Source organism: Lacerta agilis, chromosome 12 (assembly GCF_009819535.1).
Source record: "Lacerta agilis isolate rLacAgi1 chromosome 12, rLacAgi1.pri, whole genome shotgun sequence".
NCBI classification, from domain to species: domain Eukaryota; kingdom Metazoa; phylum Chordata; class Lepidosauria; order Squamata; family Lacertidae; genus Lacerta; species Lacerta agilis.
The window spans coordinates 42,865,747-42,877,697 of record NC_046323.1 but is presented as its reverse complement, the minus strand read 5'-3'; the positions used below and the strand labels follow the sequence as shown (position 1 = coordinate 42,877,697).

The following is an 11,951-nucleotide window of genomic DNA, read 5'->3' as shown; positions in this document are numbered from 1 at the left end:
TGTGGAGAATTGATTCCAGTAAAGTGGTGGTTTTATTGTTAGTTCTGTCGTAATGAAGTATAAAATAAATAACCCAAACATTCATTCAGTTACTTCAGCAGAAGTACATACCAAATGATGCATATCTCAGTCTGCTGGGGTACTTTTCCTCTGTACTAAATACCTGGAGGTCTGGTAGTAAGTATCATTTTCCAAAGGCCTATTTTAACTAGTATCTCATTAGATATGGGAAGCAGCAGCTCTATCATAAAGCTATGTTAGTGGTAACAAAATGTTGCAATTTATAATAAGATCAAGACACACGCAGAATGGTCTAAGCTGAGCACATAACTTTATATGCATGTTTGAAACCACATAGAAGCCCTCTTAGGCCGTGTAGGCAATACTGAGCTAGATGGACCAATTCAGGATTCCTCCTGGATCCGTTTTTTAAAATTGGTGTTATATTGGCTACTTTCCAGTTCCCAGCAATGGAGGCTGATAAGAGGCAAAGGTTACATATTTTTGTTAGAAAATCAGTAATATCACATTCGATTTTTTAAAAAAACCCTTAGGTCATGGGTAGGCAAACTAAGGCCCGGGGCTGGAACTGGCCCAATTGCCTTCTAAATCCAGTCCGCGGATAGTCTGGGAATCAGCGTGTTTTTGCATGAGTAGAATGTCTGCTATTTAAAATGCATCTCTGGGTTATTTGTGGGGTATAGGAATTCGTTCATATTTTTTTTCAAAATAAGTCTGGCCCCCTGCTGAAAACATTTGCTGACCCCTGCTTAGGTGAATGCTATCTCAATCTGGCAATTTGTTAGTTTTTATTTTGTCTATTAAGCCTAGAACTCTTTTTCATTTACCGCAGACAGCAAAAGTTAGTACAGGTACAGGATTTGCCCTATATCCTTTGCTGTAAAAACTTTGCTGTATCTGAAGAAGTGTGCATGCACACGAAAGCTCATACCAAGAACAAACTCAGTTGGTCTCTAAGGTGCTACTGGAAAGAATTTTCTATTTTGTAAAAACAAAAGCAGAGAATTCATTCAGATTCTCAGCCACCGCCACATCTAGCACTCCTTTTGCTCCCTTGTCATCCAAGATACCAACTCTCTTCCTAGCCAGTCATCTGCTACTAAGGTATTTAAATGTTTTGTTGTTCATGTTTTTAGCAGTGTACTGCTCCATTTTTTTAAGGAACCCTTATTGTCTCATTTGCCAAAGTATGTGTTCCTTTTTGTTTTCCTCATTTGGGCAAGACCTCCATTTTTTGGAAGGAAGTATTCTTTGGAAGGAAGTATTCTAACAGCTTCTTTGACTCTGGTTGTTAACTGTGCTGGTGTCCTCTTGGCCCTGGTGATACCGTCCTTGATCTGCATTTTACACTTAAGTTGAGCTTCTAAACAGCTTCCAAGATGGGGGATGCTGATCAAGAACAAGCATTTTTTAAGATTAGAAATTAGCTCAACGGACCTGTCCAATAATTACTAATATCTGTCATCTTGTATTCCTCAAAATGAGTTTTTCTATCAACTAGCCTAAATTTAACAGGTTATGGAAAATTAAAATGGAACACATTAAACTTTTTCATGAAGAAGTATTAAGTTCAGTTGTTAGGATTCAGTCATTTTAATGATTAAATATACATCAGTGGCTTTCTGGAACACAGCAGTATGTCTGAATATGCACAGTTTTTACTATCTAGTTCTATCTGAAAATGAAACACCCTTAAGGTAAAGTGAAAAGTTACTAGGCAGGCCTTATAGTCAGAATTCCTTTCCTTTTTACAGCAAATAATTCAAAAAAGGAAGGCACATTTGGAGACTACTGAAGTACAAATTCTCACTTTACATTTTGAATACCACCTAGTTCCACCCCTGTAATGGTTTTTGTCATGCACAGTTTACAAGTGAACAGATACTATTAGAGCAGTTAACACCACACTTACATATTACCCAACGCGCTCCAGAAAATTGAAAATGAGTGGATGAAATAGGCCAGCTCTGGAGTTGGCAGAATTTAAGTAGTGTTTCTCTTATCCCCTAACATGGACTTTAGTATGACATTCAAGATGCAGCCTTTAAGACCAGAAATCTCAACAGCTATGCTAGTTAGGGCTGATGGAGAGTCACATGTTAGCATCCCCCTCTCCTGCATTAAGCCAAGGACAAAACTAGCCTGGGAACACCATTGGGTTTGTCTGGCTCTAATGGGATTTCTGACTAATAACTAATTCCTTCACTACTGTACAGCAAACAGCCTACCCTGAAAAATAGAGGGTATCCTGGCTAAGATTTAACTTTCAATTTGACTGGTAGCCTAGTCAGTATTCAAATTTCAGATTCTAGTGATTATATCAACAAATACATTCCCATTGAAAGCTTGTTAATAATCCAAATAATTACTCCAAGAAATGAAAGGCAGAAAAGACTCGAGCTTTAACAATCAGCCAGAGATAAAATCAAATTTCCTTCACAGGATATCTTCTTATTCCTAATTCGTTCCCTATGTTGCAGTCAACTTATAATTAGTGCTTCAGATATTGTCATTTATCAATATTAAATGGTACTATATCGTTTTTAGAGCAGCATATTCTATAAACTGTTACATTCTGTGAATCTTTTCATGATCCACAAACCTATTCAGATTATTCAAGTTATCCCACCATTTAAAGAGAAAAGTCTCTGCAATCAGTTTGAACCATGGAGTAATCTTAATTTCATTTCGGGATGCCTTTTCCAGGAGTTCTTTCAGTTCTTCCTGTGTCACATAACAGTAGCTTTTAATTTCATTGGGATCTGCATTCAGCGTCACATTCTTCTGCACAAACAAGATGTAATCTATTTCATGTTCTCCCCAGATCCCATTGGACTGAGCTTTGTAGTGGATTCGGGTTAAGTACAAGATTTCTTCTGGTGTTACCTACAACCAAAAACATGTAGTGACAGTACTTTATTACTTCCTTTCTGCATGATAAATTTTTCAGAACACCTCAATACAAACATGAAAGAGGCAGGTTGGAGAAATAGCTGTGGCACTTTGCTTTTAAATGGTTGATTTTTAATATAACATTTGTATAATCAGTTGCTCAGATCAAAAGAATGACACTTGGACTTTCCTTCCCCATCTAATCTGCTCCTAAGGACTCTGGAATAGTGTATAATGGAGTGGACAGTGTGCATGTCTGCCTGGGATGGTGAGACACTCAAGGCTCAAGTGAGCATTTAATTGAATAATGTACATTTGAGTGGATATATCAGATAAGAAAACATTCTTCCTAATATAAACTGCAGAGAGGAGTACCTCAGAGTCATGTGGGTATGGCCAGAGGCATTTGTTTTGCTTCGACAATTCTCAACATGGAAGAAAATGGAGGAATTTGCAATATTGTTAAAAATCTAATGCCAGAAAAAGTCTTAGGTGTTTGGTTGCCCAGACATAGAAACATTTTATGCTGGAGCCAAGGCATTTGAAATCCCTTTCCAGCCCTGGGATAAACTATTACTATTAAAGTAGTTTCTTTCTTGCTCCTTATATGTTTAGATTATACAAAAAGGCTTTCCGGTGTGCTTGCTGGACAGATTGAAGCAAGCATGTCTTGATCAATTGTGATTATTCTGAAACTCAATCCAGGGCATGCACCAAACCTGGTCATTCTGACTAGTGAAAAAGCAGAGAAACACTGAAGTAGCAACAAACACACTGTGATAATTGCTCCCTTCTCTTAGCTTCTGGGAATAAGGCAGGCAGGTTCTAAATAAATACTGCAGCTCTGATTAGTATTTAGAACTGCAAGTATAACTAGGTGCTGTTCAACTATTTCCCCCTAGGGAAGTCATTACTCTGAAATAAGAGCATTATTTACCTGTTCCATTGGAATTCCTAGCTCTTCTTTCAGGCGCCTCTGAGCTGCTCTTCGAATGCCAATTGCATTCTTTTCTTCTACTTCAAGCACGGTGTTCAGGGGATGACTGCAACAAGTGTTGGTGAAACAATCTACCAAAAAAGTTTTTTGGATTCAGTTTTAAGAAGGCTTTGCAGACTTTCAGATACAGTCATACCTTGGGTTGCGCATTTTCAGGTTATGGACACGCCGAACCTGGAAGTACCAGAACAGGTTATTTCCAGGTTTTGGCGCTCGCGCAGAAACACTAAAACACGCTTTGTGCAGGTGCAGAAGCGTCGAATTGCGTCACGCGCGTGCGCAGATACACCGCTGCGGGTTGCGATTGCGCCTCCCGCACGGATCACATTCGCAACCCAAGCGTCCACTGTACTAGAATCCTTGAAGTAGCCAACCTCATTTTGTTGACAGTACCAAGTATCCAAAGTTTGTGAAGTTTGAAACAAAGTTCCAAAAAAAAAAAGCACATACTGCCATATTCAAAACAAAAGAAACCTATCAATGCTGAGCACCATAAAGAGTACATTTCCAGCATATAAACATAAAGTGCAATTGTGCTCCCAAGAGCATTCTAAGTTATATATGGTTACAAAAAAGGACAAAGCACTAGTCATTATTTAAATTGTGATTTCCACCCCCCTTCAATTTGCACATACAGTATTCACTAAAAGTGTGCTAGTCTAGACCAAAGACAACATCACCACACCAAATAGTCTTTTGGGCATTTGACCTATCAGAAAATATTTGCATGTTTCTCACACTTCTGCTGTTAACTGCACAAATACAGGTCATGAACACACCCACCCCACTGTTCTTTAAGAGACTGAAAACATTACTGCTACCCAAGTATCTGCTCACTTAAAAATAAAAGTAAGTAAATTTGTTTGAAATTTAACAGATAATTCTATTTTTCAAGCATTCCAGAAATATATGAGGGCACAAAGCGGTATTTTATAGAAGCTACGCAATGAAAACAAGAATTTGTTGCTTAATAACAAACCTGGGAAAGTGATTTTGGCATCTGATCTTTGTTGCAATAGTAGTTTATTCTCCGTATTGAACAAGAAGACACTGAAAGCACGATGCAGCAATCCTAGCACAAAAAGATAGGCAATATGCTTTTAAAAAGAATGTATTGCAAGGGGGCGGGAGTAAACTTCATTCGTGTTCATCGTAACACTTGATCTTACTGTTTAAAATCAAAGTTTAATCAAAGGAACAAGTGTCCTATTTCTAAACAAAACTCCACTGTATGCATTGTAATTTCTCATTTAGGCTGGTATTTGCCTTGGAAAGGAGGGTTGGATATATATGTATTTGACCAAATTATTGTTTGGGTAACCTTTGGATAACTTTGTAGGAGTAAACCAAAGATATTATTGTATGCCATATCTTACAATATATTACAATATATTACTTTTGCAAAAGTCAAGTGCTTAGCTGTTTTTGCACTGTCTGAGGAACAGAGCTATTTATTTCAAGCAGTTCCTTACAGATCTGTAATCAAAGACATCATATAAGACTAAAGTCTTTGTTCTTTCAGATAAAGTATTCCTTAAACGTCGACAGGTTAGTGTCAGATGTTCTCCAGGAGCAGCATAAGCCAGCACAAGAAAAGGGTTTTTAACTCATGCTGCTTCTGTTCTTGTGTGCAGTATGGAAACTGTCTATATCCTTATGCACCAAAAGTGATGTTTCAACCACAGAAATAATTGTGTACCTTGGCTTATGGAATATGCCCATTACCTCTTTAACTGAAGCCTGAAAATTGCAAAACACTTGTTCATCTTATATTGCTCTTTGGCATAAACATTTGAAGAAGCCACCCGCAGCCCAAATTCGTGTGCTGGGCAGAACTATATAAGGTAAGGCTAAATGGTGTGGCAGGAAGTTGCTCTGTGGGCTGTGTGTCAAAGTAATCGGTGACTCAAAACAAATAAACAAGCCTAAATTGCTATTCGACCTCACAGCATGAAAAGGATTTTCTTTACCACTTAAAGAACTCTTAATTCAAAGTTATCTTGTACATGGAGGCACAAGACTAGTCTGCCTAACCACATTCCTCTATCTTCCTTGTTCCATTTCCTCCAGCTCCCTTTCCCGTTTTATCTGCTACATCTTGTCGCGCAAGTAGATTGCAAAAAACCTGGAGGCAAAGAATGGGGCGAGGTAGAAGCACTCCATACAACGTGGGTACCCAGGCAGGACCAGCTTACATACAATGGGATCTGAAGTGACAGATACCTTTGTCAATGTTTTCATTCAGGTGGCAGTTTTTCTTGGTATCTGAACCAATTTTGTTGTCATTTTCATCAATAAGGATGCACATCTCTGCCAGCAACTCTACCTGCTGCTCATCCAGTTCATTTGTATTTATTTCAGGCATGGTTGCAGTATTGATGCTCCTAATAAAAATACTGATGACAAAAAACCAACAACCCACAATTACACAAATATTTAATGAACAATTTTAGAACTTAAAAGATTTACTAATGTTTGCCCAGAGTCAGCAGAGCACAGGCATGCAGATGAGTGTGTCCATTATACCTGCCAATACTAGAAACTTGCGTAAACTTCACAACCAATGCAACCATCAAGTGTGCATATAATTTCTGATGGCTAGACAAAGTTATTTTTGATCCTCAGCCAATATTCTCAGTTCAGTAAGAATATGAGTCCACCGTTTTTTACACAATACATAGCTATCACTACTTGTTTTATCTTGCACTAGCATGACTTTCCAGGAAAACACACAAAGCCTTTAGTGTCTTTAGGCACCAACTATCCTTGGCATTTGTTAAAGTAGACCACTTCCTCCTTTTTTAACTAGCCCTGAGCCAATGCCTTTATTAGCACCTGTTTAGTAGATGGAAGCTTTTTCTGATTTGTCTACAGTGATAAGGCTTCACCTGCTATACTTCTACGTATAAAGGTAAAAAGGTAAAGGATCCCTGGACAGTTAAGTTCAGTCAAAGGAGACCATGGGGTTGTGGCATTCATCTCGCTTTCAAGCCAAGGGAGCCAGTTTGTCCACAGCAGGTGCCATCTGCAGCTTTTTAAAGGAAAGTGCAATAAAAACAAGAGGACATTAATAAAACTTGAGTAAGATTTCTCAGGGCTGTGGATGGAAGGAGGGAACTCACTTCCACAAGATGCAGAGGAAAAACCCGAACTCGGATTCCCTACCCAAACAGCTGGAGGGCCGAGTTTGGGGGTGCCTGATGTAGATAATACAGCTGTTGGCTGTACAGAACCTTCAGCATCTGTCTGTCTGCCTGTTTGTCTAGTGAAATTTATACGCCAATTAGTTGTGAAAGAAACCCCAGAGTGGTTTAACACAAAAAGGCAAAAGCGACAGCAAAACAATGATCCTGAGACTTTCCAAAACAACGATAGTGTAATGGAGTAAAAACGTACTATCTGCGTAGGCTCGTCTAAAGCAAAGACGTTTCTCAGCAGGCGCAGCCAAGGCTCCCCGGTGTCAATACCTGCGCAGAAACAGGCGCCACTTTGGGACGCTGCACCGCCACCTCCCTCCGCTTCCCCGCGGGGTGACTCCGCGGAATCGCTGCGAACTCCCTTCCGCTCCCGGGCCTTTTTTGGTCCTTACCGCGTTCCGTTCCCGGGCCGGCACGCGGCCTCTGGCCTCACGCAAAACAAAGGAAGCGGCCGCCGAGACTGAGGAGGAGGCGGAGGAGGCGGTGGCTGCAGCAACTGCCCGCGGCTGCGACAATGACAGCTTCCCTGCGAAGACGAGGAGGCGGAAGAAGCAGAAGCATAGAGCGCGCGAGACGCAGAGCCTTCTCCTCCTGCTGCCCCGGCAGCAACAGCTGCCGGCGCCAACCGCCGCGCCGCGCGCCACATCGCCTGGCAACCCTCCCCGCTCGGCGCCTGACCAATGGTGGCGGCCCCGGGCGGCGGCGTCATCAGGTGGGCCGATCGCGCCACCGCCCGCGAACAGGGCACGCAAAGCGCCATCCAATCGCCCGCGGGAGATTCGGTCGCGTGCGGCTCTCGGGTCCAGCGGGGAGGAGGGGGGGGGAAGAGTGGGAGTGGGCGTGGCTAAAGGCGTGAGGGGGTGTGGCGAAAAGGCGAAAGGCGACGAGGGGGAAGGGTGAGTGGGTGTAATTTCATAGAAGCGTGGAATTCTTAAGAGTTGGAAGGGACACCCGAGGGCCATCTAGTTAGTCCAACCCAATGCAATGCAGGGATCTTTTGCCCAGTGTAGGGCTCGAGTCCACGACCCTGACATTAAGAGTCTCATGCTCTAAGGACTAAGGAAATGATAACAGCAAAAGCAAAAATAAAAAATAAAAAAATCAAGAGTGGAAGAAGCTGATTGCAATTTTTGTAGGAGATGCGTGTATTATATGCTCAGCACCTGATCTTTGGAACTCCCTACCGTTGTATATCAGGCGTGCACCTTCTCTATTGAAGTCTTTTCAGCACCTGAAGACGCCCCTCTGTCACCAGACCTGGAGGAGATCTTCATCCTAGCTGGAATCAATGTTGCATCTCAGTTGAATGTGTGTGTGTTCTTGCCACTGTTTTAAACCATGTAAGTGTGTGTGTTTATAGTGTTGAGTGCCACCCCAATCTCTGAGTGGTGTGAGATTCCAGGGGTTCCAGTGTTTGTGTTTTCTTTTGGGAATGAGGCACAGAGGAGACTATGGTGCCTATACGATATATGGTTTACACACACACACATATATATATAAACTGAGCTCAGTATAATGGAGGGGTTCACAGCATTAACACCCCCAGAGGGTCTTGTTTCTCATGGCTGCAGCCTAGGATTCAAACAGACACCAGCCATTGTGCTCTGAAGCTCTTTCCAGCTGCCGCCTTTACTAGCCTGCAACCTCCCCCCCCCCCTCACATCACACTCAACACTAAAACTATTTCAAACACTGGCTTTGCCTTCTGACTCTGAGTTGAGGGAGGGGCTCCACCCATTTGCCTTCTGGTCCAGAGTCTTTGCCTTAATGGCTTATTACCTTTCCTTTGTTCTCTAAATGGCTCATCTCCCAAGCAATTACCTCATGAGGTTCACTTATTTAGTTTATCTAGCTCTTAACATTTGCTGGGTCCAGAAATTAAACGTCTGGCACCCACAAACTCATAACACGGGGGAGTCTGGCATCAAGCTCAACAATATATTTAACTTTTATTGTGTTGTAAATAGCCTCTGGATGCCTGAGGGGGAAATGATTCATAAGGGAAATAAATAATAAAATAAGATAACAAACATCTTAATAAAGAAAGTAAGTGTAAGCGGATTCATAAGAGTAATGATTCCTAAGACGGCTCTTGGATTCCCTGGCTGATTTGACTGGCGCTCCTGTCAAAGCCGTGGGCGACCTCTGGAGCATCCAAATGGCCGGCGTCATTGACACAATTACCCCTGAGCACCCTCTCCCGCTTCATGGAGCCCATTTGGCTCCCTGGTATACTCCAGAGTTTGGGCGAAGAAACAGGCTGGGAGACTGCTTGACCGTAAGTGGAAGAAAACTCCAGTTGAATGCAACCCAACACTGGTGAGGGCTCATAATCAACCCTACCTAGTTGCAGTGAAGGTAGCAAATAAGGCATATGTTGCTGCCTCCATTGCATCCTTGCTATGCTGCCCAGCAGAGCTTTTCCAGGTAGTGCAGGGCCATTTATGCCTGAAGGAGGTGGTAGAACCAACGGCAGCTCCTTCTGACTTGTTTGCAAACCATTTTGAGGAGAAACTCACTTGCATCTATCGGACGTCAGATTCCGCTGTTACAACAGAAGAATCTCAAGGGGTGTCCAGAGCACAGTCTAGTCCTGTTGTGTCGGATGAGTTTCAGTTAGTAAGGTTCAAAGATGTGAACAAGGTGCTTGGATCGACCAGAGCAACCACTTGCACTCCGGACCCTTGAGCTCTTGACTGATAAAAATTAGTGGGGAGGGACAAGCGGCTAGGGCATGGAGATGATTCATGCCTCCCTGCAAGAGGGTGGTCCCTATCAACTTGACGGAGTGATGAAACTCCTTAAGAAACCCTCCCTGGACTCAGAAAATCTAAGTAACTACCGGCCATTTGCGATAATTGGTGGTAGCTCGGTACTCATTTGCTAAATATATTCATCTATTCATATATATTCATCTGTATAGATACCAGACTGGTAATTTGTGGTCACGCAATCCTTATTTATTTAAAATATTTATTATAATTGACTCACCAGGGTGGTAACACAGCTTTTATTAGAAATACATATTCATAGATAATTATCTATATAGATGGGGTTGATCAAAGCAGTACCCTCCAGATGTTATTGAACTCTCAGCACCCATAAGCTCCAACTGCCATGACCATTGGCCAGGGATAAAAAGGGAGCTATAGCCCAACAGCATATGGAGGGCATCATGTTGTCTACCCTGAATAACATAAAATAAAACAAATTGCTACCAGATCATGAAAAACGATACATGCAGAAATACTGCATGAAACAAACAGGACAGCAAAACCTAACAGTTAACAATCTTCCTGTATTTGCTGTGGCAGTTTAAAATTAATTCAAACCTTTGTTCCAGTTGCTGTTCTTATAAATATGACACCCACCCATCTGATGTCAAGGAAGTAAACAACCATCTGACTTTTAGAAGACAAATGAAGGCAACCCGGTATCGGGAAATTTCTAAATGTTGTAATTTTTTATATGTTGTAAGCTGCCCAGAGTGGCTGGGGAACCCATCCAGATGGGCGGGGAATAATAATAATAATCATCATCATCATCATCATCATCATCATCATCTCTGCAAGAGGGGTTGCTTTAGAGCAGATGGCCGGGTTGCTGCTCCTGAAAGAGCCCCTCTCTAAGCCAGGAGGATTGCAACAATTTACCTTGCATTTTCCTTTCCTGGGCAATGCTGGAGCAGGTTGTTTGTTATACAACTCCATGATCTCTTGGATGGGACTGACTACGTCCATTTCCATTCAGTTTCGGGCCTGGACTTGGCACAAATGAGCTATGCACCTTAAATGTTCCCTACTCCAGTGATGACTGGTCCATTTGGGCAAATGGAACACTTTCCCACCAACATCAGTCAGCACCAGCCAGCCACCACCTGCCTGCCTTCTCACTTATGTCAAGAGGGTATCTCTCTGCCTTTCGTCTTATTCCTTTTCATTATCTGTTGCCATTGTAGAACTCAGCAGGGAAAAGGATGAGGCAAAACTAACATTAGCAGACCCTCCTGCTGGGATCTCCAGTCACCCCTGGCTTCCCCTCTTCTGTTCGGTGAATTATGTCTCATTTCCACCATTTTCTGGTTTGCCAGGTAGAAATGCATAGTCACCACTAGGAGGCATAGAGCTGCTTTCAGAATTGGTAGTACAGATCACCCATCTCAAACTCCTGTGCTTTTTAAAAAAGAAAAGAAATATTTTTTATATCATACTCCTCTTTATCTTGCTCTTGCATAGGGCCTTCCATGGTTTCCCACCCAAGGGACTGACCAGCATGAAACCCGTTTCATTTCATTAATGCTGCAGTACCATGAGCCCCCAGAACAGCAGTTCCCAAATTTTTTGGATGCAGAGCCACATTTGAAAATCTTTAGAAATTTTCCTGGGCAACTGGTTACAAAATGTCCTGTGAAATCATGAACAACAAAGGACTCTCATAGGAAACTGAAGGCCAACTGGTTAGAAAATGTCCCGTGAAATCATGAACAACAAAGGACTCTCATAGGAAACTGAAGGCAAAACACCCACCAAAAAATGCAATTACCCCCTTGCTCCCCAGATAAAATAGGCACACAACAAAACCAGGAAAAACACATAGCAAACCAAAAAAGAGGTACCCCCTGCAACAGCAAGGAGACCAAACACATGCACCCCAAAACAAAAAAACCAACACAGTCAAAATGCATACACTCCTCAAACAAAAGTAGAACCCTTACAAACAGCCAAAACCATACACTAACCCAAATAAATCACATCCAGCCACGCCGGGCTGCAAAAGCTGTGAATTCCAATTCCTATCAGCCTCAGCCAGTTTGGCCAAGGATGATGTGAGCTGGAGTCCAACAA

The 11,951-nt window shown here is 42.1% G+C and overlaps 1 protein-coding gene across 1 annotated transcript; it reads right to left on the bottom strand.

The window, feature by feature from the left end:
• Positions 1-1,598: 1,598 nt before the first annotated feature.
• On the bottom strand, positions 1,599-7,600 carry IDI1 (isopentenyl-diphosphate delta isomerase 1). Its single transcript, XM_033165440.1, has 5 exons — positions 7,500-7,600; positions 6,134-6,306; positions 4,890-4,982; positions 3,851-3,981; positions 1,599-2,907 (listed from the first exon to the last, which is right to left on the bottom strand). The coding sequence occupies exons 2-5, from the start codon at positions 6,273-6,275 to the stop codon at positions 2,590-2,592; spliced, it is 684 nt and encodes a 227-aa protein (XP_033021331.1). The 5' UTR covers positions 6,276-6,306; positions 7,500-7,600; the 3' UTR covers positions 1,599-2,589.
• Between the last annotated feature and the right edge of the window lie 4,351 nt (positions 7,601-11,951).